This window comes from Podarcis erhardii (genome assembly GCF_964252035.2).
Source record: "Podarcis erhardii genome assembly, chromosome: 5".
Taxonomy (NCBI): Eukaryota; Metazoa; Chordata; class Lepidosauria; order Squamata; family Lacertidae; genus Podarcis; species Podarcis erhardii.
Window position 1 is genome coordinate 32,721,166 of NC_138509.1, and position 26,926 is coordinate 32,748,091.

General features: G+C 39.9%; 1 protein-coding gene across 1 annotated transcript; it reads left to right on the forward strand.

The window, feature by feature from the left end:
- The first annotated feature begins 959 nt into the window (after positions 1 to 959).
- Positions 960 to 22,128, forward strand: IPMK (inositol polyphosphate multikinase). Its single transcript, XM_081861977.1, has 6 exons — positions 960 to 1,414; positions 7,124 to 7,209; positions 9,725 to 9,821; positions 10,613 to 10,785; positions 13,840 to 13,921; positions 15,310 to 22,128. The coding sequence occupies exons 1-6, from the start codon at positions 1,198 to 1,200 to the stop codon at positions 15,927 to 15,929; spliced, it is 1,275 nt and encodes a 424-aa protein (XP_081718103.1). The 5' UTR covers positions 960 to 1,197; the 3' UTR covers positions 15,930 to 22,128.
- The last annotated feature ends 4,798 nt before the right edge of the window (positions 22,129 to 26,926 follow it).

Genomic DNA, 26,926 nt, shown 5'->3' on the forward strand with positions numbered 1-26,926 from the left:
CATTACGGTATATCTAACAATTGACCATGCTAGGCTTGGGCTGCTGAGAGCGGAGTTGGAGTCCACTGTGGCAGAGTTTAGTTTGTAGCAGAACTTGTGGTTTATTACTAGAGCTCAGTCCCGTAAAAATAATATGTACTGGGACCTCCCTTCCTCAGAGCACATGCAGAGTGCTTTCTCCCTCTCACCACGCCCTAGACAACAGTAGGGCTGGCCCACTCATGGGGTGCATGCCCTCCAACATTTCTCCAATGAAAACATGGACGTCTTAGGAAAAGTGGGACATTCCGGGATCAAATCAGAAACTGAGGCGGCTTCTGTAAATCCGGGACTGTCCCTGGAAAACAGGGACAATTGGAAGCTCTGCTAATCAGTAGATCCCGGTTGAGATCTTTATCTCTCCATTGTTCTCATAGGAACCAACTTCCAAGAGTCAAAGTCCCTTTGCCCCCAATAAAATATTGTAGAGGGCCGGGCACCCCCAAAGTTGATGGGCATTACCATTCAGATGTGGTGTGTGCACTGCATCAGATGTGGGGCAGAGCTTACCTGTGCCAATATTTTATTCAATGTTCAATCGAATACCAATTCAATTCAATATCCAATTATTCAATACCAATATTTTATCCAAGTTGGCACCCCTGATTGCTCCTGATGTAGTAGATCTTCCATGGCGAAGGGGGCACCATTCTCATGTGCCAAAAGGTCTTGGGTCGGCCCCGGACCCCTGAGCTTAGAGGGAAGGTTTACCACCGCACCGAAGGGCGCGGCTGTCAGGTAGCGCTGTGCCCTTGATAACAGCAGCGCTGCCTCTTCCTCGCGTTCCGAATAGCCGCGTAGGGAAAGCCATTCAGAAGCCGCCCCCCACCCAAGCCAGGGACGAACGGCTTCAGTCGCCGGTACTGCGCAGGCTCGCTGCGAGCCGCGCAGGCCCAGTAACGCTGAGGTGCTGCCTATCGCTCTCTCTCCTCAGTGCCGCTTAGTCAGTCGACCCGAGCGGTTGAGGCGGCCGAGGGAAGCCTCCGCTCCGCTCGCCTGAGGGAGTGGAAGCACTGCGGGCGGGGGCGCACGCCATGGAGCCGCGGGCCTGGCCTGGGCTGCGAACGGCGGGCGGCGGCAGCGGAGGCAACGGCGGAGGAGGCCCTTGAAGGCGGGGAGGAGGAGGAGGACGTGGCGGCGGCGGGAGCCTCCGAGGAAATGGCCACCGAGCCCCCGCGCTGTGCGGCGAGCAGGGAGCCCGAGCGGCTTCTTCGGGGCGCCAAGGCGGACGTGCCTCCGGGCTCCGCGGCGTCGTCGTCGTCGGCGGAGGGAGAAGAGGAAGGAGGAGGAGGAGGGAGGAGCGCCCGGCTGCTCAACGGCTGCGTGCCGCTGTCTCACCAGGTGGCTGGGCACATGTACGGCAAGGATAAGGGCGGTAAGTGGCCGGCCTGGGGGGGGTGGCTGGCTGGGTGCGTGTGTGGGGCGGGTCCTAAGGGGAGGCAGGAAGCCGGGACCCACTCCCCGGGCACCCCTTCGGCAGGGAGTGGGAAGTGGGGCTGCTCAGGTACCCCCCCCCAACTCAAGCCATGTCAGGAATTAGAGTGGATTTGGATCTGGATACAAAGCAACCAAAGTCCGGTTTTTTTCTGCCTTGGGTGTTATTCCCCTCAACGTTTCCAAGTGTGTGTGTGTTTATGCACGTTTATGCACCCGCGTGCGTGTTTTTGGTGTGTGGGATCCAGTGCCCTAGTGTTAAATAATAATACCAGGGCGAGTTTCGTTTTTGCTTACGACATCGGTGTGTCCTTAACGTTGTGGGTTGCTTGTGTCTCTCTTTCTGACAGCCCTCTCTCTCAGCCGTGTGAGTAATATTCAAGACGTCCCTTGCATGCGTGGGGTTGCTTAATTTTGTCGTCGTCGTCCCCCGCCCCAATCCGGCGAGAGACCGCTTTGAGGTCTTCTCGTGACTTTTTTTTAATGGCTGAATGGTCTTTCCAGGCTCCCCCAATCCAGCCCCTGAACCCAGCTGAAAAAGACTACTGGCTGTGGCTCTATGCAACAATAGTATTAATTAAAAATAGGCATGTTAAATTGTAAGCCATCTTGAGCAATATGTGTAGGAAGGACAGGGTGTGTTACTGTATATGACAGCTGAAAATGATGCTCTGAAATGGATTTTCAAAAGTAGAATTTGAAGGTTTTTGAAATCCATGCAGAACTTCAGCTTGCTTTTTTCCTTACAAAACAACACAGTGGTATTCTACTGTCTCTGTTTGTATACACCTTGGTGGTTTACAGTAAAAAAAAATTTCTTTATTGGGAATGTACTAATGGAGCAATAATGAAATGACACATTCTCCTGCCTAATAAGCTGTTTAAAGCGTTTTCTTTTATGGTGTCTTTGTTGTGTTTGCTGCTGCACATTTTGTGTGTGTGTTAATTTGGTTTTCTAATAATATGACCTCCCTGCTCTTTCTAAATCTTCAGGGGTATCTACCTACAAGGTCCCTGCTTTTCTTGTTGATACCTAAGCATGTAGTCTTAATCTGAGGTGTTTTGTAGGTTTAATGTTTATGAATAGGAAGTTTTGAAGCTGGGGAAATGACCTGATTCTCTCTTCACCACCCCACCCCAAAGAAAAAAGGAAATTGGATTGGTAGGTTTGGAAAATAATGCCTGCGATTCTGCTCCAGAAATCCCAAAAGCAGTTACTTTAATTGTGAAATCTTGTTTTGGATTTCTACAGGAAACAAATTGCATGAAGAATAAACACACTGATGTACTCCTGTTTTGAGTAAACAGAAGATTTGGCATTCATTAGGGAGAAATTTCATCACTGCAGAAAATGTGTTTATCCTTGTATTCACATTGTGTTTTGTGGCAAATGGACATGAATACAATGAGGAACTTAAAGAGAGTGTGCCATTTAAAGTGATTTATATGGCAACTGGAGGGGCTTTACATGTGCATATATAAGATGCCGTTACAAGAGACAGATTCTGGTTGTTCTATTTTTCTTTCCTAGCTAGGTTCTTCTAGTCTTTGTATTAAACAAATCAGACATGATCAGCCAGTATTAGACAAATACATCTCCACTAAGATGAATTGGAAAAGTGCCTGATCACTTAACCATGGTTAGGTTTTTCAGCATACTGGTTGCTTCTCCTCCCATGCCTCTTCTTCCCCTTCTTTGGCAGGTATTTGTAAATTTGCTTGATACCATCCAAAGACCCTACCCGGGTGGGAGAGAGGAAGGAGAACGGATAATGTTTTTGTTTATATGATAATATATTGACCGAGATAGAGGTGAGTGAATGAGCTGGCTGTAACCTGTGCTTAATGCTTCTGGGGATGTTTTGCAAACCAGAGTTCTGGTTGGCAACAAATAGTTGGGTGGGGATTAGCTGTGTTATGAGTATAGTTAGTGGGAATACAGTGGTACCTCGGGTTACATTTGCTTCAGGTTACATACGCTTCAGATTACAGACTCCGCTAACCCAGAAATAGTACCTTGGGTTAAGAACTTTGCTTCAGGGTGAGAACAGAAATTGCATGGCAGCGGCGCAGCAGCAGCAGCAGCAGGCCCCATTAGCTAAAGTGGTGCTTCAGGTTAAGAACAGTTTCAGGTTAAGAATGGATCTCCGGAACGAATTAAGTACTTAACCCGAAGTACCACTGTACTTGAGAGTGAGGTTCTTATGTAGAGGAGTGCTAAGGCTGTGTCTGGGGCATGTTACTGTGGAGATGGAAGTGTGGAGACAGTTTCTATCTCATTTTAATTTGGCTAAAATACTTTCTAAGTGGAATTGTTACTGTATTTAATTTTTACTTGCATTTTTAAAAATTAGGAACATATTTTGTTTTCCTCTTAATTATACTGCTTTAATGTCTTTATTGTATTTTTGTACATAAATTTTCAGTTGTAATATTTATTGAGATTTTGGAATTTGATGTTTTAAGATGGGTTGTAATCCACTTAGAGAACTTTTCAAAAATATAATGTGATATAGAAATGATTTGAATAAATAACCTGGGTGCTGTTGCTGAGAAGGCCCTCTAGCAAGTTGTAGATCACCTGATTGATGTATGCCCCCTTTTCTTCAGTAACCGCACTAGATGGTTTCTCTTAACTCATTCACACTTGTAGAGTACTCATACTGAGTTCAAAAAGTGGTGAAAATCAACATTTCTTGTATTTGCACCCTATTCTTTCTTCCAGGAAGCTCATAGCAATGTGTTTTAGCACCAAAACAATGTCATGATTCAGGTTAAACTGATAGAGGGTGATTTGCCCAAGGCTGTGCAATAAATTTCGAAGCTGAGCAGGAATTTGAAACTGGGTCTGACACATGTTCAAGCTCATCATGTAAATATTCATCCCCATCATATTCTTGCATATGCATCTTTATATTTTTATAAGATGCAATTATTCATTTTTATAACATTGTTGACCCATGAAATGCAGATAGTTACAAAAGCATAGGTTCAAATGGAACAACTGAAAAGCAAGGATTTCACAAGAAAACCGGTTTGCTCCTGAAAGGAGAGGATTTTTAAGTGAGAACATAGATTGTTTAGCTGCAATTTCATGATTAACCTTCCTCACTGACTTCTGCTTAAGCCAACATCCTTCTAAGGTCATAATGTGTGTCTCTTCTCTGGGGGGGGGGGGGGAACCATGATTGAGAGCTATCCCTGTTGCAGTCAACTTCAGGAATAACAAATTTGCATGGATTATAAGAAGTTGAAGTTCAGGGCTCTGGCATGTACATGGTAGGGGATACAGAATTTAGCTTCCAGATTTTTTTAAAAAAGTGTTTCTAGCCCTTGTTGACTACAAATATAGGTATGAAAATGCATGGTTAATGCCTTCTGGAATCTCAGAACTTAAAGTGGCGACTGAATGATATTTAAAACAAGAAAATAAGCAACTTTCTTACATTTGCGTAACTCACACAGATCACAAGATATTTTTGCGTGTGTGATGCAGATATGGGGTTACCTTGGTGCAGATTTTCAGGGTTTATTTTTTAAGTGCAGAGTGCTTACAGCCCTCCTTATGTCAACGTAACTGCATTTTATTCCATCCCATGTATTTTTCTGTTCTCCCAACTCCTCCTCACTGCTGAAATTTAGATTATAAGCTCCTTGATTTTGTATTGTTACTGTGGAGTGTCATGTATATTAGAGTTCTGTGAATGAAAGGTACTTTTTAAACACATATTCATAAGGTGAGATCTGCTATATCAGTCTATATTATATTTATACTTTACTTATTCCATAGGTTTTCTTGGGATATAAGAATACCACTGGCTTTTTGTTGTGCTGGCTATATTTCCTCCAGTATCAGAGCTAGTATGTATGCTTCTGAATGCCAGCTAGGATTGAATCATAGAATCATAAAATTGTAGAGTTGGAAGATAGTGCTACTGCAGTTATGTCCTGCTCATGGGCTTCCCATAGGCATCTGGTAGCCAATGTGGAAAGCATAATGCTGAACTGGAGTCATTTGATCAGATCCAGCAGGGCTTTATGTATGATTTCCATACATAAAATCATAGAATCACAAATACAAAAAAGTAAACACGACAGCCTATATATTCCACTATTAAACTGTTGAAATAGTGGAGCACATTAAAATACCCTTTTAAGTTTCCCAGTTAAAAATTTGTTGTAGTAAAACTTTGCTTTCGGAAAATAAACAAGCTTGGGCTGAAGTAGTCTTTCATGAGCAAATATTTATGAAGTATTGGGGTCATCACTGAGAAGATCTTACTTCTCTTATCGCTGTCCCAGCTTCTTACCTTAAATTGCCTTTCCCTAGTTGCTAGCACACACAGAATTTCAAAAAGTGGAGAGACTCCTATGAGAGTTGCTCTCTCCACTACACTAGAAAAAGGCTGTTCTGACATGTGCTCCGATTACTTAAAATTCTTAATAAAGGGAATTTATAATAGAGGTGGGAAGGGGTAAACACTCATATTTTGCTTGTCTGACAAAGTGGTTTTGATTGTGGCTTCACTCAGGGTTGCATAATGTGACTGTAACAACAAAGATTTATTGCTGAAAATAACATTATGTTCAATTTTACCTAGAAGCTAAAGTTTTACTTTTACTAATAATAAAGTCCAAAGGCTGATTTTTATAACTATAACCATTACTAAATAGAAACCTTGGTTATTTTTCAACTAGTGGAGATAACATTTATTGTAGTCTGTTGTCCTAATGGTAATACTGCAGCCTAGAATGAGTCTCAATTTTAATTTGTGACGTTGTGGTTGTATTAATATTGCCTGTCTTGAATGTCTTGAATAACATCATTAGAAAGAAAAAAACGACATGATATTGAAGTTTCATTTGGATCCAAAGGGCTTATTCCAGTAGTTGCAAATAAATGTTTAAAGATTAAATTTTAAGTTACCACTGCTGTGAAGAAACTTCAGAGAGATGAAACTGTTCAAAACTAACACTGTTTTGGTGATTGAAAAATAGCAGAGAAGCTAGCTGCAGAATAACAAAACTATTGCTCCACATTTGTCCTGGTTCTTGTGTAGCTAGGCCATGGTTCAGCATTACGTGTGAACCCTTCCCAGCAGCTTATCTATTGTTTCCTTATTGCCGGTCATCCATGATTTGAAGCCATGGCCTGTTGCTTATGAGCCTGTCTTCGTTTTAGCTATGGCTTAGCATTACATGTGAGCTCAGCACTTTCCTTAGCCATAGTTTGCTTGGCTACTCCACTCCAGATGCTCACCAGGGTACAAATGCATGAGGCTAGAGCAGATGGGAAACAGACCAAACTTTGGAGAAACAAACCATAGTTTGACAAATCTGTGGGATAATTTATGGTTAACTACTGATTTGTTAAACAAATCATGGCTTAGCATTACATGCAAACCATGTGTGAAAGATTTGCCTGGTCTTTAGGATAAGTACCAGACTCTAAAGGTAAGGTGTATGTTCTCTGTGTTTTTGATTTCATTTAAAGAAAGCTGCTTCCTAACACGAACTCTTACTTTTCCCCCTAACAAGATCTCTTGGGTTTTTTTGAACATTTAGTGTATATACTAGATTATGTTATCATAGTTGGACTCAAAAGCATGCTGAAGTTAAGATGTGAACAAATGTATTTGTTGTTTCCCAGGCATCCTGCAGCATCCTGATGGCACAGTCCTCAAACAATTGCAGCCACCACCTCGAGGGCCCAGAGAACTAGAATTCTATAACAAGGTAATTGTTTTCTAATTCATCCTCTAACTGAAGTTATGCTTTTTTGTTGTTGAATTGAAGCACCCCTCTGTTTAATTATCACTGGGAACCTCTGTGCATAACCTTACTGTCCCAACTTAGCACATACTGTAAATGGCAAACTCAATATGGTAGTCTTGATCAGTGTCAGAGACTGATTATATGGGAGGAAGATGACATACTTTGGAGCTTTTGACATCAGTGGGTCTTGATTATGACTAGTGTTTGATGTCTTCCACTGTCAGTAATGTTGGTGTGCATCCCTTTATTGACAGTCTCAGAGGTCATCTTGTGTACACAGCAGACACACTGGGAGTTTCATCATGTGCCTGTCTGGTTGTTGGGCATCTATCCATAACTTTCCCCTTGTTTTTCTATACAGTCATACCTCGGGTTGCGAACGTGATCCATGCGGGAGGCATGTTCACAACTCGCAGCGCTGTGTCTTCGCACGCACATGACGCGATTCGGTGCTTATGCGCAAAGTGTGATCTAGTGATTTTGCACATGCGCGAGCGCCAAAACCCGGAAATAGCCCGTTCCGGTACTTCCGGGTTTGTAACCCGAAAACACACAACCTGCAACGTTCACAACCCGAGGTTGTGAACCCGAGGTATTCCATAAGTGAGCTTCATGCTAGCTGTGATGTGGCCCCATTGGCAACTGCTTATTTGATTATCTAGGGGGCTATTTAGGCATGGAGCCTCTGGAGGAACGAAGACTGGTTTATGCATTGAAGAGGGAGTGGTACACTGCACCAAATAAGGTGTGATATTGGAGTAAAAGCCAGTTTGGCTAAGGGGGTGCTAGAATGCTCCTGCTACCCTGTTTCCTTGAAATCACTGTATAGGAACCTGGGGCTATGTAGCTAGTTACTGGATCTCATGGCATAGGTGGCACATCTTTGAAGTTAAATTTTGGTTGTCAGTAGAACAAACTAATATTGCAAATAAATGTTGAAACCATTCTTGGGGAATGAAATTACAACATATGTTTGGTTGAGTCAGAGTGAATTATGTACTTTCTACCAGAGTTGCCTAAAGTAACATTAGTGTGCACGTGGAGAGAAAATGTAAATAGTTCATTAATATATGAGCTCTTGGAACAGTTTGTGCTGAAACATTTGGTGCAAATGATTCCATTCCCTATTAAAGCCAAAGACAGTGTGATCCTCATTTAGGAAATGTCTCCTATAACAAAGTATTTTTTCTGCTAATCAGACCTTATAACTTCTTCAGTATAAGTAATTTGATTATTTTACTACAGTGGTGCCCCGCAAGACGAATGCCTCACAAGACGAAAATCTCGCTAGACGAAAGAGTTTTCCGTCTTTTGAGGTGCTTTGCAAGACAAATTTCCCTATGGGCTTGCTTCGCAAGACGAAACGTCTTGCGAGTTCATGCGAGTTTTTTCCCTCCCCCCCCTTTTCTAAGCTGCTAAGCCGCTAATAGCCGCTAAGCCGCTAATAGCCGCTAAGCCGCTAATAGCGCTAATCCGCTAAGTTGCTAATAGCCGTGCTTCGCAAGACGAAAAAACCGCAAGACGAAGAGACTCGCGGAACGGATTAATTTCGTCTTGCGAGGCACCACTGTATTCCTATAGCTGGATGCCTATATTGACTTGGTTTTTAGGGGGTGGGGGATTTGGAAAAGGAATAAATTCACTAGAGTTTGTAGTGTGTTAACAATAATAATTTAGAGTCCTAAAATTAACCTGTTAGCAAGCTTCAGCTTTTTCCTGACCTACATAGGAGATAGCAAAATACTTATTTTTTTATAAAAGACTTAACAGTAGTCAAACGTTCTGGCACAGTTTACAGCATTTACAGCGGTGCCTCGCAAGACGAAAAGAATCCGTTCCGCGAGTCTCTTCGTCTAGCGGTTTTTTTGTCTTGCAAAGCAAGCCCATTGACGACTTAGCGGATTAGCGCTATTAGCAGTTTAGCGGCTTTTAGCGGCTTATCGGCTTAGCGGATAAGCGGCTTAGAAAAGGGGGGGGAGGGAAAAAACCCCGCAGGAACTCACAAGACATTTTCGTCTTGCGAAGCAAGCCCATAGGAAATTCGTTTTGCGAAGCACCTCCAAAACGGAAAACTCTTTCGTCTAGCGAGTTTTCCGTCTTGCGAGGCATTCGTCTTGCGGGGCACCACTGTATTCTGAAAGACACTTTGTTTCCTTTCTAAATGGATATTTCTCATTGAGTGTGAGGTTTTAAACATACAGAGGGTAAGATTCAACTAACAAGTCCTGTTAGTGGAAGCCCTGAGCAAGGTCTTTAGGTTGTGTATCCCTGAAACTGGTTGGGTGCTGGTGGTTGGAAGAAGCGCTGGGACAGCGTGCAGGGGTACGAGAATTGTTCCATCTGGCAAGCCGAAATGCTTGTGCTGAAGACTACTTTAGCATGAATTCCCCCCGAAGTTCTAAATATCCAAATGTAGACTGTCACAAGAGGGAATTGAGTGGTTTGTTGCAGTTCAAACATATTTCTTTTATTTCAGGTGTATGCTGCTGACTGTGAAGACTCTGTGTTTCTAGAACTCCAAAAATATTTGCCAAAATATTATGGAACCTGGTCATCACCTACTGCACCCAACGGTAATGCTGTTAGACAGTGCAATAAGCACTAACTTTTTGGCAACTGCTTGGGAGATGGCTCTGAAAATGCCAGAAACTAAGTACCTGAGCACAGCGTGATAAATCACTATCATGTGGAACATCATGAAACAATATATTGCTATGCTTCGTAGATGGAAAAATGTCATGTAAATAAGGGCTGTTTTCTTCAAACTCAATTGATTCTTCAGTAAGATCCAGTTTAGCATATTTAGGTCTATTGCAGAATTTGTATGTCAAAATACACCTTCTACTGCTAACAGCAACAGGGGTACCACTAGTAAGGTACAGTAGTCTTGCAGGAAGATAATAAGATGACCACCGCCAAGAATAAATGTTGGCAATTTAAAGCATGCTAAAGGGCTTATTATTATCTTTTAACATTTTATACTTTCTCAGAATGTTAGTTACAATTTGCTTCATTGAAAGGATGGTTACTGTAATTACTTACGTTCTTACACAGGAAGCTGAATCTGACCTGGACAGCAGATTTCATAATAAAAATAATTTATAAAACACTACTATTATATTAACTTATACAACACTGTCTGATAGTGAGAAGGGATATAAAAATAGACACAATGAAATAAAATCACAGACTAAAAGGAATCATTGTTGGGAATTAGATGGTTAATATAATGTTTGTAATATTACCACCACCAGGAGGACGCCATCTTTGAGCCACTCCTGTGCTTGTGTACTTTCCACTGACCTCTAATGATTGGGTTGGTTAGATTATGACATTGATCTGGTTTATTCTGAATTGTTAACAGATTTGTACCTGAAACTGGAAGATGTGACACACAGATTTAAAAAGCCATGTATAATGGATGTAAAAATAGGCCAGAAAAGCTATGATCCATATGCTTCCGCTGAGAAGATTAAGCAACAAGTCAGCAAGTACCCATTAATGGAAGAGATTGGGTTCTTGGTGCTAGGCATGAGGGTAAGATGCAGTTCTTCATTGGATTTTAAATCTTTTTATGCTCTTGACAACATGGAGGCAACTAAAATCATGTTTAGATGATATTTTCATCAAAACAACACCACCACAAACTGGCTTATAAGTATAAAACCAAATTTACTAGAATAATAGCTAAAATAGAGAAAGACTTATAACCATTCAAACAACAAACATACTAAGGTGCCATGTGCAAGACAAAGCCTGGAGATACTGTAAACATGGAGTGGATAAATGTACAACTCTATCTTAACAAGTTACATGTACAGTAAACCTTATACAGACTGGATAAATGAACCATTCAACAAGTAGCGTAAGTCCAATCATGGAACGGCAACCCCGTGCCGCCACAACGGCAAGGGTAGCATCCAGTGCCAGATAATGAACGAGATTCTGGCATGCTAACTAGTTATGCGACCCCCAAGCTGCTTTTGCCTACTTGTGTTATTCTCACCAGGGTGGTCGCTTTGATTTGCCTTCCCGTTATTGATCCATGTACGCGGCTTTGTGTTTCCAACTCAAGAGCCATTGAAGAACATCTCATCCAGTTCAATCTTTGAAAAACAGCTTTGAAAAACTTTTTCATATTCTCCAGTGTGCTACCCTTGCCGTTGTGGTGGCACGGGGTTGCCATTCCATGACTGGACTTAACGCTACTTGTTGAATGGTTCATTTATCCAGTCTGTATAACGTTTACTGTACATGTAACTTGTTAAGATAGAGTTGTACATTTATCCACTCCATGTTTACAGTATCTCCAGGCTTTGTCTTGCACATGGCACCTTAGTATGTTTGTTGTTTGAATGATTATAAGTCTATCTCTATTCTAGCTATTCTAGTAAATTTGGTTTTATACTTATAAGCCAGATTGTGGTGGTGTTGTTGTAGTATTATCACTGTCACCACATTTGATACTTTGTGTATATAGATGATATTTTCCCCACAGAAAGATATTAGGAGTCAGCATGCTTTGGGTTTGAATGTTTTCTGTCATGCCGTATTCCCTGCTTCCCTTATTGCAGGGAGATGTAGGTGACTGAATTGAGACAATCTGCATTAACTTCTCATTACGTAATAATAATAATGAGAAAAGAAGTGGGTAGGGTTGGCGATCCAAAGGAAGACCTATTATTGATTTCTCTTTTGAGTACAATAATCTGAACAGCATCTTCAAGATTTTCTTTTTTCATTTTATAAAGAAGATTGCACTTAGTCTAGATGTGGACTTTGATAATATATTTCTTTTTATCTCCCTGGTTTTCTCATATAGCTCTATCCTTCCTCCTTTATCATATTATATTCTCAGTAGTTCCGCCTCTTGCACCCCATACTTACGTTCCATTTCATTGTTCTACTCAATAACACCAGCAAATAGCTAGATTTGTTAACTTCATATTCATAACTTCATATGGGTTGCATTCAGAAATTTAAGCTGTTCACAGCAGTCCTCCAGAGAGCTAACATGTTGTGTCGATAGCTTGGCTATCCCTTCAGGCCTTTGGTGCAGCATGGTGATAAACGGCAACAGTCTTGCATAGCATTGTGTTAGCGAAGCATTAATTGACTTTTAATGTGCAAGATTTGGCTTTTAACTGTATAAACTGAATTCTGATGCTGAAGCGCATTCTAAACCTTAAAAATTAGCCTTCAGGCAATAGATTATAATTGTAATTTCCCTAGCCAAGTAGAAGAAAAGAAACAACATGTTTTCTGTTTGGTCCCCATGGAGACCTCAATGAGGCTCTAGTTATTAACATATTTTATCAGTATATTACTGAAGGTGGATGATGTTGTTTGGCACTTGAATTTGACAGGCGTTTTTGGTCTGTGTTCATAGATGTTTAGGGAGCTATTAATGTTCTGTACTGTATGTGATGTTCAAGTTCTTTAGTATTATTTTGCTGTCCAGTTGCTTTCTTATAGTGCCAAACACATGTTCATTAACATTTGGTGGGAGAAGTGTATTATTCCTTTATCATAATCTTGCTGACTTCAGTCAATTGGATTCCAACCATTCCCAGACTCCCTGTTAAAGCAGCCCTATATTTGTGCTTAACTTTCAGATCTGGTGTAGCAGAATAAATGTCCTATGTACATTCTGGATTGGCATAAAATATGTCAGCAAAAAATCTGTTCCTTTAATATAATGAAAATGGGCAGATTTGGATAGAGACATAGATTGCAAAAATATATATATGCTGTATTTCCTATGTCTGTATGCATCTCTCTGAGATTTTAATTGGAACACCATGGTCTGAAGCCTGTATAATAATAATAATAATTTTATTATTTATACCCTGCCCATTTGGCTGGGTTTCTGGTGGACCTTGCTGGATGCACTGTCAACTGCTTCTGTTTGTGTAGTTACTGAGAATGAAAAATAAGTATCAGTTCATTTGCTGTCCCATGTAACAGATATAATTTAAATGTTGGTTTAGTGATCTTATTCTAGATAATATTTTTTTTTGTTTCTAAACGTGCTGCTGTTAGTGGTTATATGCACACATATTTTCATATTCATTTGATTTCTATTTTTATGCAGCATGTTTATTGTTTTCCAGACAGACTTGTTTTGCAATGATGCTTGGTCATAAACTTATATGTCTGAGTTGAGATCCCCTGTAGAATACTAAGCTATCCTCTGTCACTGGCCTATATCCGAAGACTACATAGGCCAGTTGATTCTGGGGCATCGGAGTAGACATTCTGAACACCCATAACTTTATTTGCACTGGTTTCTTGTTATTGGACTGTAAAGTATAGAGAGGTATATAACATAACATCTCACTGATGTATTATTCCATTGAAAAAGCTATATCTGAATATACAAAGTTTATGATGTTTTCAATGTGAACTTGCTGAGTTTGGATTGCTAGATAGATCCAGCTCATGAAATAGTTTCAGAGATGTGTGGATAAAGCATTTTGAAAAAAAGCCTTCTTTTGTATGCTGAAGAGTACATTGGAACTAGTCCTAGGACAAAGACATTTTTTCAGAAATCAGATGGCAAAATTACATTATTATTTTGTGTGTTTTAAGGTTTATCGCGCCCATTCTGACAGCTATGAGACGCAAAACCAGCACTATGGAAGAGGCTTAACGAAAGAGACAGTAAAAGATGGTAATGTTTGGATTTAGACCAGGTTGTAGTACTACTATTTTAGGCCTTTATTACGAGACTGTGTGCTTATAACCTACGTGTAGCTTGTCTCATAGTTAAGAAAATTGAGGACAATATTATAAAACCCTCTAGCATGCAGGATTGCCAGGGAAGGGAAGAAAGTGGGATCATTCTGACTTGGGGTTAAAGGTGGGAGAGCTCGGATGGGGGAAATATGTGTATCTCTGACTTGGCTTCGGATGAGGGAGTTAAGACCGCATAGCCTGCCTATGCCAGGAACCTCCTAACTCACATGGAGATGCCCTGGATCCTAACCTGCTCATCCTAACTTGAGATCCTGCTATAGGATTGCTCCCCATGAATATTTTATAGTGCAGTCCCAGCTCTTTAGTTATAAGTTCTGAGCACTGATAGTATGTTTTGAGGGTTTAAAGTGATTCCCATAAACTCTCACAATAATCCTGGAAACTAGGTCACTTGTACAGTGCAATCACAACTCACTTAAGGGTTCTGTTCCAGAAGCAGCACACACATGCAGAATTGTGCATAGTCAAAAGCTGCCTGCTGGAAGGGGGGTGGGGATCTCACGGAGGAGCTCCCTGCATCCCCACTGCCAGGGGAAGAAGAAATCTTGCCTTGGCAGCAAGACGAGTGGGGAAGCAGTAGAAACAGATGGAGGAGGAAGAAACCTGGTTCCTTCAGCTGCAGAAGGGAGGAGAAAGGCAGACAGGGAAAGAGGCAGGCTGAAGCTGCAACACTGTTCCAGCTTTTTGCTTCTGCTTGTATGTCTCTGGGTTGGCGCCTCTCTTCCCTTCTGCAGCGGGGATTTTTTTCATCCTCACTTCCCTGCTCACCATGCAGCTGAGAGAGGTGGGTTTCTTCTTCCTCTGTCTGCCTCTCACCTCCCTTCTGTCTTAGTCTCCCCCCACTCGTCTGCTGTAACTGTTACCCAGAAGGCAACTGCTGCTTGAGCTGAGTGTGTATAATTGAATTTGCGCAAGTAAAATGTGTGGAAGATGTGATCATGCTATAGTATTCCCATAGTGCATTGGGAGGATAAAACTGAAAGATGAGGGCTTGCTTAAGTGCATGTAAGAAGTGAGACTTGAGCCAGAGAACACCAGAATAAATCAGACACACTTGCTCTGAAACCTTCAACATTGCAATTAATATTTTGATGATGGGAAATCTGAATTGGGGCACTTGTCTGAATTTTTGGGGGCATATTATCAGCTGACTGTGAATAGCAACTTAAACCTGAATTCTGTTATATGAATAGCTGAGAATTTGTTGTCAATTTTGCTTTTTGGAAGCTAGGCACCATTGCTATACTGCAGTTTGAACTTTCCAGTCAGTGGCTATTAATTTTACTGGTTTCTTTCTTGCAGGTGTGGCTCAGTTTTTCCATAATGGATTCTGCCTGAGAAAAGATGCTGTAGCTGCCAGTATTCAAAAGATTAAAGAAATACTGCAGTGGTTTGAGAAGCAGAAGCAGCTTAACTTTTATGCAAGTTCTTTACTATTTGTCTATGATGGCTTGTATCCGATGACAACTACATGGTTAAATGATGGCAGTCTGGTCGAGAAGGGAAGAGTGTCCAAGGGTCAAGTGCCAAGTGGTGGTACATTGGAATATAATAATAACATTCATGTCATCAGTTCTACAGAGAATGGCAAGGTAGAGACCTCTGTAGGCAAAGGCTTCTCTAAAATGTATGCACTTCACAAAAGGCACCAGAGTCAAATTTCCCTTAAAGTTGAAACTGTGGAACAAGACAACATATGGAAGAGCAGTGCTTGCCTTTCACAAGAACATCTGAATGGAAATGTTATACCTCAGCTGGAAAAAGTTTTCTGCCACATGCCTACTACGCTGCCAGAAAGCATGGAGGTTGAAGTCAGGATGATAGATTTTGCGCATGTGTTCCCCAGCAACACACACGATGAGGGCTATATTCATGGTCTGAAGAATTTAATTACCGTCCTTCAAAATATTTTAGATACTTAAACTTTTTGCTATGATTTCTACTGGGGGCCAATTATAATGAAAAGCAACAACATTTCTGCACTTGTGATTCTGTTATATGTTGGTTTGTATTGTTCTACATTTTACTTGTCTTTGTACTTTTGGTAGGATGATCAAGTATTTTATAATCTTACTCAGGAAAATTATTCTGTAGTTTCTTACAGTTTAGTAAGAGAGAAGCTAATGAGATTTAACTGGTAATCGTAGGAACTTGCATTTAACTTGTGAAGCTTAGCTAAAATTGGGGGATGATTTGTGTCAGATAAAATGGTAGAGCTTTCTCATACCCTTAAATATTTTTAGCTTAATCAGAGTCCGTCCATGCAGCCAGAACACTGAGCCATATCTCTAAATAACGGGTTATTAGGAGAATATTAGAATATTATCCTTAGGTGTTTACTACATCTTTAGAACTGGAGCATTTCTGAGGGATAAATACTTAGAAATCTATATTCTAAATTAACCAGCATTTTAGTGTGAGGTGATCATACTGCTTCGTTCTTAAAACTGGGTAGGTATGTTCCTCTTTTCATGGCTAAACTTAAAAGTATACTCGAACAGTGTAATTTATTATGAGTGCTATTGAAAAGTTTTTCAAAACTTATGGAATAGGAGTTGTTTGCCATGTAAAGATGTTAAATGCTGTTTTGAAACATTTGTGTCAGATTTTGTGCCCTATTTTGTTTATAAGCTTTATATTTAGATACTCAACTAGGAGTTGCTTTGGACATTGCAGAAAAACAGCAAAATAATATATCCTAGTGAGTCTACAATGTCTAAAGTCAGTTATAAAAATAAGGTAGTACTATGGCCATTCATTGTGTGGGCAGTTTTGTAAAATTGCACAACCAGTCGTTAAGATAGTTTTAAGAGGTTGCAGTTGGAGAGAGTATTTAAAGAGCTCTCCAGTCTCTTGAGTTGCATCCTCTTGAAATCCTCTCATCCAAGGAATGTATGAACACTAGAAATAAGTCCATGGTGAAAAATGGCCATTATAAGCCCAGGGTCTTCAAAATTATTAAATTGCCTCTGGGGAGAATAAGGACTGATTTATCAGACATAATACTACACATTGATAAATGCAAGCAGATGGAAGCCAGAGACTCAAGTAGAGGATGCTTAAAGCTTACACCCACATTTTGGAACAAACCACAGTTTCTGTTAATTCCAAATACAGGATTTTAATTTTTTTTTTAAAAAAGCTGAGTTAGTTCAGTTGAACCAGAATTGCACTGCGGCTTAATGTAGTTTCAATAAGCCACAGTTTACCTGTATTACAATATAATGGGAAACTGCATTTTGGAACGAACCATAAACTGTAGCTATAAATGCTTTCTTGTGCTCGAACAGGAGGGGAGAATTTGTGAGTCCGAGGCTTGTGTCTGCTTGCTCTCTTAGCATTACATTTGAAATGGGCCTTATTGTGCAAACGTTGGGCTGATACAAGAGGGCTTCCTTCTGGCAGCATGTGCATCTCCATAAACATAAAAAAGGCAGAAAGGAGAGTATGGACCTCGTTCAACTAATGTGTCCTGGTAGTGGAAGCCTGTGCAAAGACTTTCGTTAGCTCCAATGGCTCTAGAGTGTTAGGAGACCCCCAAAGCAGTAGGAGGTAGAGTGTGAATGTTTTGTCTGGCAAGCTTGACTACTTGTGCTGATTAATGATTGACATAGCTCTACAATGAATTTCTCCCTGGGTGACATTGCACGACACCCCACAGCAATTCTCATGGGCATGTTTCAGAATCTGTCTACCATGGAAATGGTTGCAAGTCAAATCCAGTGATACAAGATGGAAAATTGTACAAATCAGAAAATTTTCTGGAAAATCTTTCAGTGCTTTATTTTTTTCATGGAAATTTTTTTCCCTTTTTGTAAGTTTATTAATAACTAGATGCCAGCTGCAAATACAGTATAAGGCAAGCTTGGCAGTTTTGACATTTTTAGCTTTGTTTATGAAACACAGGTAAATTAGATCACTTTTTATAAGCCATCAGAAAAAAATTCTAGCACAAATTATGCTGTGTAAATTAAGTTTACTTAATTTGCATAGAAAAAAGTATCCTCTACCACCTCCTGAAATTCACATCGCTGGAAAATACTTTTTAACCAAATGTCCATTTTCTAGTTGTGCCGTTAAGGAGAACACTTTGCTTGACTTCAAAACTACCAAGAACCAGAGGCTTCTGTCACTGAGCAGGCCCCACTTGGAAGCACCTTACAGCAGTGCTGTAAGGGAATTATGCAAACAGACACTCTCTCCTGAATTTGATCACCCTCCCCCGAACTTTTTAGAAGGAAAGCTACAATTTTAGGATTAATTTCAATGTTCTGCTAATACTGTTTCATTGTATGGTGTTTTGTAGGCCAATTGGACATAAGAATTTATCAGAGTTTTGTGTTTTCACTTTCTAAGGTTCACTAGAATACTGATTTTAATTGGAAGCAACGTGGTAAATATACATGGACTTTTTATTTCCTATCAAAACAATTCTACATCGATAAACAGTTTTCACATAGCTTATAAAGTGAGCCTTAATTAATAAAAGCCTATGTCAAAGGTGATACTACCATCTTTAAGATTGATTAGAAGAATTCAGTGTTCTGTGAAGTAATTTAAAGCATATTCTGGAAAAAGTTACACTATTCTGTCCTATCGAGCTACCTTTGTCACAATTAGCTTATTCTATAGTAGCTTATGTTATCTGTGTCTGTTTTCTGTTCAACACAGAATCTTTACACTCTCACACACACACATATGGGTATGTCTAATGTAGGCAGGTATTTATTCTTTCTTGTCCTGTACCATTTCACATCTGTAGGGCAGTAAACTGTGTGCTCTGTAATATTAGTATTATAATTGTTCATTGCTGTGCTGCTTACACTATTTAATGTAACTAGAACATTGTTGGATCACCTTACAGAAAGCACTCCTATCTAATTTTCAGTTTTTATAGTTGCAATTGTAATAGAATTATACTTATTTTTATTCAGTTGGAAGAGTACTTTAAATTAAAAACTGGGTACAGCTAAAAGTAACCCATTCAAATGTAGACTGCAGAAATGGTAAATTCAGAACTTATGTGACTTTCACGGGAGGACAGAAAAGAGAATAAAAACTAGAATGGGATAGTATGCTTTCCTTTATGTTAGTATAGTCTCACCATTGTTTATGGACTAATTTCATTATTTCCCTTTCTTATTCATAGGAAGCCTTGTAGAGTGATGCTTTAATAGCATAAGCTTGGGTACGTAATTGTGAAAGTTCTTATTTCATAGATTTCCTGATTCTGTAGCTTATTGTGTATGTTGGAACTTGGATGTACACAGGAATGCCTGGTACACACAGAGCCTTCCCTATTCACCTAATGAAGGAGGCAAGTTGATTTTATGTGCAAAAAACAGATACGCCCACCTCTAATTGAAGTGGATATGAAAACCTGTGTATTATGAGAACTTTGTGTATATATCAGAGCACCTACAGGGCTTGAAATTGGAGCCCTTGTGTAGCGTAAGGAGTATTTAAATGTGTCTCTTTGGAAGGAAGAATGACTGATGTAAACACTAACGAAGATGACTCCACAGCTACAGCCTCTGTAAATGACATTGATTTTGAAAAATTGGCTCTTGTCACAAGGACACTTCTTAGTATCGCTTCTGATGTGTTTGTGAAAATACTCCTTTTAAATGTATTTTGTGGGAAATTATGTACAATCTTACCTGATAAGAATTTAAATTATATAATTTTTTAATAGCAAAACATTTTCATTCTTGGTATTTTTGGATATTAGTGGTTCCTGGTGCATATATTCAAATGAAATTTAAAATAATGGTATTATGAAATGTTAAAATATTTTAACTAACTAGTTTTACAGAACTATGAAATTGTGTATAATTGTGTTTTCACATGGAGGCTGTATTTTCAAACTGAAATTATTTTTGTTCTATTGTACAGGAGAACTATTTTTGCGTATCCCATACATTACATACCATTCCATATGAGATGCTTAAATTTTAGGAAGAGACTATTTTCACTTAAATTGTGGATTGAATGAACAATTTGGCAGGTTACAAGTAGGTCCTATGCATGCTTACCTGGAAATAAGTCCCTCTGCGTTTTGTGGTATTTCTTAATAAGCGTGCATTGCACCATGGCCATAGTCTGCCATAGCAGAACTGAATAAGGGTAACTTAGGAATGTGACTGGTTGTCACTAAGGGTGCAAAATATTGCACGGATTTTGAGGGAAACATATTTCAGTATTAAATACTAATCTAGAGAGAGAAAGAGAGAAGAGGGCACAACCACTATAGACCATGAGCCGAAACCCTTCTAAATTCCTTTATATTATGGCCCTTTTAAAGGACTGCAACTGATGCAAAACACTCCTTTCGACCTGTTCATATTAGCTATTTAATTTTTTTTTAATATAGTTTACACTATTTGCAATAACCGTCCCTGCTGAGTGCCTTCTGCTTCAGGTTTGGTACCTTTTAAATGACCTCACGTAGCATCTATTGTGATGTAATGGAATGCTTTAAGGGAGAGTTGAATGACTGTATTGATTATGTCCCACTAATGTTGGAGAGTATGGTTTCAATAGTTAGCTTCTTTTGATCCAAAACAAATTCATTCGGAAAACTGCCACGCTTTGTGCTTAGTTCCACAATAATAGTAAATTGTGAGCCATGCTTAAAAACCTATGAGTGAATCACATAATGAATTACTTAAGCCCCCCCCCCCCCCCCGTTATGTTGCCTGGCTCGCATGTTACCAAATAAGCCAGAAAGGTTGAGGAGGCATCTATAGTAACAGAACTTGGGAACGGGGCATTCTGAAGGGGTGGGAACTGTGGCTTTGGCTCACCCACCCCCATATCCCTTCTCAAGTGGCCCTACCTCAAAACTTTGCTTTCTGTGGACATACTGCCTTTACTCAACAATGACAAAACCCCGGGGGCTTAATACACAATCATATGCATCCATGTGCCTTGCCGGTACTCAAAAGAAGCATTGGATTTCAATTCCTGAAAAGAGGCGACCTCATCTGTGTGGTTGTGAACCAGTCCTTAGGGTGCTTGAATCTGGCCATATGTGAATCTTTTTGAAGAGAGCCTTCTGTAGCATATTGTGTGGAAAGGAATTTGAATAAGAGTTTAGGTTGGAGATGCTGAAGAAGGCAGCAGTAAATAATTTATTCACTCAATGTGTATCTTTTTGCAGATCGTATCCATCCAAAAGCCTTACATTCAGTTTTGTTTTGCCTGTTTTCTATGTACTGTTCATGCTGGTAAACCATTGAATTGGAGCATAGAGTGATGAACTCATTCAGCTGTGAAATATTATTACATTATATATCCAGGAGCTAAATACTGCACATTTGTAATTGTTAATTGTGGTTTTGTTAGCTGAAGTTAATGCACACTTTAAAAAATAAAAACTTTCATACTATGAATATTTCTACTAAACTTCCCTAGGTAGCAAATCTGAGTAGTTTTGTATGTAGGTATAGAAAATTAATTTTTGTTTGCCATTTAGAGAAGTGATGCCTGTACATTTAGAGTTTGTTGGAGATTAATCTTTACGTGAAATCCAGCAACAGGAAAGAGAAAGCAACAGTGGTTTGGGGAACAAACGAACATTTACACACATTGTCTAAATCATTGTCTAAATATGCTTTTGAAACATGTATAAATGTTGGCACTGGAAAAAAAAATCTGAACTGGCTGAACTGACTTTGAACTAAAATGTCCAAATATGATTAATATTGCACATCTGCATATGAATGATACCAGAGTGCACATAAGCACTTTAATATTCTGAGAACTGTACTGGAAAATATATGGAAGCATGTGAAATTGCACCTGGAGCTGGATTAACTGGTGGGGGTGGGAGGGGGGATTTTACAGTTTAAATGTACGTGAATGAATGAATGTAATCTGGCCTCATTTTCTCTAGCTCAAAAAGTTGAAATTGTGTTGTGCAATGTCCTTTTTTTGGTGTTTGACTGTAACTGATATTTTGGGAGGATTGTTGTTGGACTGCAGAGGTATGTGTTTTATAGTAAAAAAATATATATATTATGCTATATACCAATTCTTTTGTAATTTATGTGATATTTAGGTGATTCTAATAGCTGTATATTAGGCTGACTATTAAATTGTCTTTTAAGTTACCTTGAATGCATTGTCCTTGACTTCTTAAGCAATGTATTGCTTCAATTGTGAGAAAACATTCTCCCACTTTTTTAGTTTCTGTTGCCAGGTGAGTTCTTCCTCTCTTAGCTGTTTAGTTCCTCCAAGATACTGATGAAGGTGTGTACTACCAAGTCCCTCATACTTGTGTTACTAAGTTACTAATATCAATGCACTTCACACTTATTAATGTACATCACACTTAGGCAGTATTGTTAAACAAAAAAAGCCTTTGACCTGAGGAGCTTACTGTCTAAAACTGTGTGTTAGAGACAGAGGTATGTAGAAGTAGATTGGTTCTCTGTTCCAGCATTAGCAAAGTTCTGACTGATGGGCACTAGGAACAGGAGGAGATTTTCTGTAGTGATACTATAGTTGTGGAATTCTTTCTCCAGGGAAGTCTGGCGATCTCCTCTGAGGGCACTTGAATTTTTATTATTATTATGTAAGGGAATTTACGATTGACATTATTATGTTTCTACTGCGTGCTTGCTGTGTTTCGCTGGCTTTTAATCCTGTTTTGTATTTGTATTCATAGTGCTTTGTTTGATTTTTAACACTGTCTTTTCTTCTAATGTTGCTTTTGAGCTGTTTTAATTAGTTCTGAAAAGCAGTCTGTAAATAAATGCATAAATAAGAGTAACAGGAAGAATATGTGCAAAGGCAACGAGATGTGCTTGGGTTTCACCTTTGTAGGAAGAGAGAGCCAAAGGTGGTATTCACTAGCGATTTCCTATTATGGAAGGAATGTGTCTGCAAGACTACGAAGGAGGGAATTCATCCTCCTCCCTGAAGTGCCCAGCACCCCCTAAAATCTTCTCTGGAAGGACTCCCAACTCTCTGGAGCAGATATACAGGGGTGAAGGGTACTGTACTGTGGAGGGGGAATTGCCAAAAAACATCTGCTTCTCAGTATTACTGATTCCTTCTGTCAGTGAATGGTCACCCTTAAGGAAGTAAGCCGTATGCCTGGTAAAGAATTATGAGAGGTGATTTTTGAGGCAGTTTTGGTTTTCATTTATTACATATACATCCCTTTCTTTTATATAACTTGAAACCAGTGGGCCAAGGGTTCCCAGGAAGCCAGTGCGGTGTAGTGGTTAAGAGCGGTAGGCTCGTAATCTGGTGAACCGGGTTCGCGTCTCCGCTCCTCCACAAGCAACTGCTGGGTGACCTTGGGCCAGTCACACTTCTTTGAAGTCTCTCAGCCCCACTCACCTCACAGAGTGTTTCTTGTGGGGGAGGAAGGGAAAGGAGAATGTTAGCCGCTTTGGGACTCCTTCGGGTAGTGATAAAGCGGGATATCAAATCCAAACTCTTATTCTCCCAAGCACTGACCAGACCCACTTAACTTTAGCAAGGTGGCTGTGCCATTTGCCTTCAGATCGTAATCCTACCCTAGTTGTGAATGGAAGAGTTAAGTTGCTACAACAGAAAGGCAGGGAAGAGGGGGCCATAGTAGTCGAGGTGGAAGATGACAAGAGCAAAAGAAGTAGTGCTTGCCAAGGAGCTGAAGGAGGACTGGATTTCTGGAATATTGTACAGGGAGAAGCAGTTTAAGATTACGTTTTCACTAAGTTAGGAGTGGCAGCTGAAAGGTGTGGCAAATGAAAAATTGCATATTCCTGTGCAATGTGTGTGTGCTTCTAACAGCACGTTTTGCTGCTTTCCCTGTGTTTTTTCTCACCAGGGCAGCATGGAGGCAGAACAGATCTACACATTTATTGTAAGAAACTTGTTCCTATTTTACCCTCTTAAAATTTGAATGATTTTTTTGACGAAAGTTTAAGATATTTTTCCATTGACCTTCAGTAACAATAGATCTACGGGTATATCTATCATCTATCTATCTATCTATCTATCTATCTATCTATCTATCTATTATCTATCTATCTATCTATCTATCTATCTATCTATCTATCTATCTATCATCTATGTCTATCCCAGGGTGATTTACACAAAAGGGAAATAAAAAACAAAGATGTAAATAAAACAGACCCCAATCTTGAACTACTTAGAGGTATGCCTCAACAGCTGACTGTGACGAGCACTTGTCCAAGGGGTTTTGGGAAACTTGAGTCCATCTTGCTCAACATTTCTATTAAATCAATGAGCCTGGTCAAGGACTAGTTGACTGCTTTACCAGAGTGAAGAAGCAAATACTTCGGTTTCCTCTACCTACACACACACACACACCAGCTCAAGTGCAACCACTTCAGACAAGTTAGAAATGTAAGAATTGTTGGAAAGTCCCCTGCTGTTTCCCTTACTACAGCTCTTCTGATTCTTAGTGGAAGTTTGATTTCTGTACATTTCAGATGCAGTAGCCTGCAGGACAGCACAGCATGTACTATTTCAGAGGGAATGAATGTTTAAACCTCTAATTTTTTTGCCAGTGGGAAATACAGGAGCTGTGGAGTGCCACTAATGTATCTTAATTGCCATAACTTTGGATCTCAATGGAAAAAAACAGTTTACAAAGTACTTACAACCCCCCAGCCCACCCCCCAAAAATAATCTTGAAGAAAGGGGAAAGAATGAAGTTCAAGGATGATTTCTCAGAAGTGGGAATGGTGGTGCTTCTCTAAAAAATAGACTACAAAGGTGAAGGGAAAATGTTAACACGGAAAAGATTTCTGCTCTGGTGGTTGTTTTCGACACAAGATAATATTACCTTGTGTCAATTGCAGTAGACATTTGTATCACCACCCTGTTCATTGTTTTATTGTTATACTCTGGTTGTAGTTTGGCATAATATAGCCACCTGGGAGAAAACACTGCTAAAACTGCTTTACATGTTTAAATCCTTTCCATCTTTCTGCAAGAAAGGAATTTACAGATAATCTCACTGTGGGAAATACAGCAGATGTAAGGTTTTCTTTTGAGTCCCCCTATTACCCTTATTGCCACATGCATGCATGGTTTTCAGAACTGATTTATTATTTCCTACAATAAAGATGTTTGGGTTTTCCCTCCCTTTCGGAGAATCAAGATGACATTGGTGATCTCCTTCAGCCTGTTCTGTTTTGATGGTATTTGTAGTCCATTGTGAAATTGCAGTCACGGTCACGGTGCAATAAATTCCACCTGCTGCCATGAGGGTGCTAAAACCCACAGCGTTTTCATCTGATTTAGGGCTGGTACACGCAACCTGCCTACCAAGTGGGATCTACTTGCAGTGTCCCTTATTCTTGTGTCCATTTTGGGGTCTGCCTTGTTTGCATTAAGCAGAGTGAGCAGAACTGCACTTTAACCCCAGATCTTTTCGATGTGTGGTAAATGATGCCATGGAACAGGCAGGTTGCCACGTTCTTGCTAAGTCAGCTGAGAACGGTCAAAAAGTGGAAAGACTGGTCAGCATTGACTATCTGCACCAACACATGTAGCCAGTGTTTTTTTTTTCTGAGGGGATGCAGGGGTACACATACCCCTACCTAAACATTTTGTGAATCTACTTTTGTCCATTTACCGTATTTCCCCCGATTTGAACTATAAAATGGTGATTTTCTTGAGTTAAAATGAGAGCACCCCTAAACATTTTCTTTAGGGGAAAAAAAGCACTGCATGTAGCTGTTGGAAAATTCAGTTCATTAGCTCAGAAGAGCACACGCAAACACTCATTACAACCCGTTGTTCTTTTATTATCCAATACGCCAACAATGGCATGTATCAAACACAGCCGCAACACACCTCCATCAGTTGCTAGTATAACCCTCACAACAGTTGTATCCCATATTTGGGTCACCCCGATTCAGTGCTTCTACTTCTTAAGTAGATAATACTCAGGGCCAGATTTAGGTTTGATGAGGCCCTAAGCTACTGAAGGTAATGGGGCCCTTTATATGTCCAGCTGTCCTTTGTCAACAATAAATTGTCACTGTTTTTTGTGTTGAATATATGCTATATGGTCATTTATGGACCTAATAGGTATCTAAAGCCATTTTATTTGTTTTTTATCTTATATTTTGGAAATGTAAATCCAGTTTTTTCCCTTTAAATTTTTCTGGGGCCCCCAAGAGAGTGGGGCCCTAAGCTATAGCTTGTTTAGCTTATATGTAAATCCGGCACTTATTAATAGTTTATCTGTACTTTGACTGAAGATTTTCCATTGTGGGTTTTTGTTTGTTTGTTTGCATTCCTTGTTTTCTTCTTTATATTAACACTGCTGTTGTGTGGTGATTAAGAAAATGGTAGGTTCCATGGAGATGGCATTCCCACCGACCCCCACACCTTTGCCACAGTCCGGGAGCAAGCACATGTCCCAAGGTTCCTTGTTAATACATACTTGCCCACAAACTATTCAAAAAGGTCAAGGGGCATGGCCTACCTTGACTAGACAACTCTTCCCTGTGCCAATGCTATTGTTACATGGACACAGATATGGTATTTCAACTAGGAGAATTAACTGTCCATTGCGGTACTTTCTGTTTGAGATCAAGCTTTGTGCTCCTGTATATCCTAGCAGAGAGATCAGTATGTGCTCTTTCTCTATCGTAAAAATGCCCTTGTAGTTGCTGTTAAAAGTTTCTATCAAATAAGGGAGTGTGCAGTGTAAGGTTGGCAAACAACCACCAGATGGTGCTGTGTTCAAAATTTGCTACCTAGAGACTATTACAGCTAGTGGAAATGCTATACGTATCTTTATTAATGATGCAGTTAATTCTGGAAAGTTTTTTTGTGCTACATAAATGTGTTGCCTACTTGAGTTTCCGTTTCTTCCAGTATGATGATCTGGAGTAACGGCTGAGCTGCTTCCTAATAAGAGTTATTCTGCATCCCTCTAAAT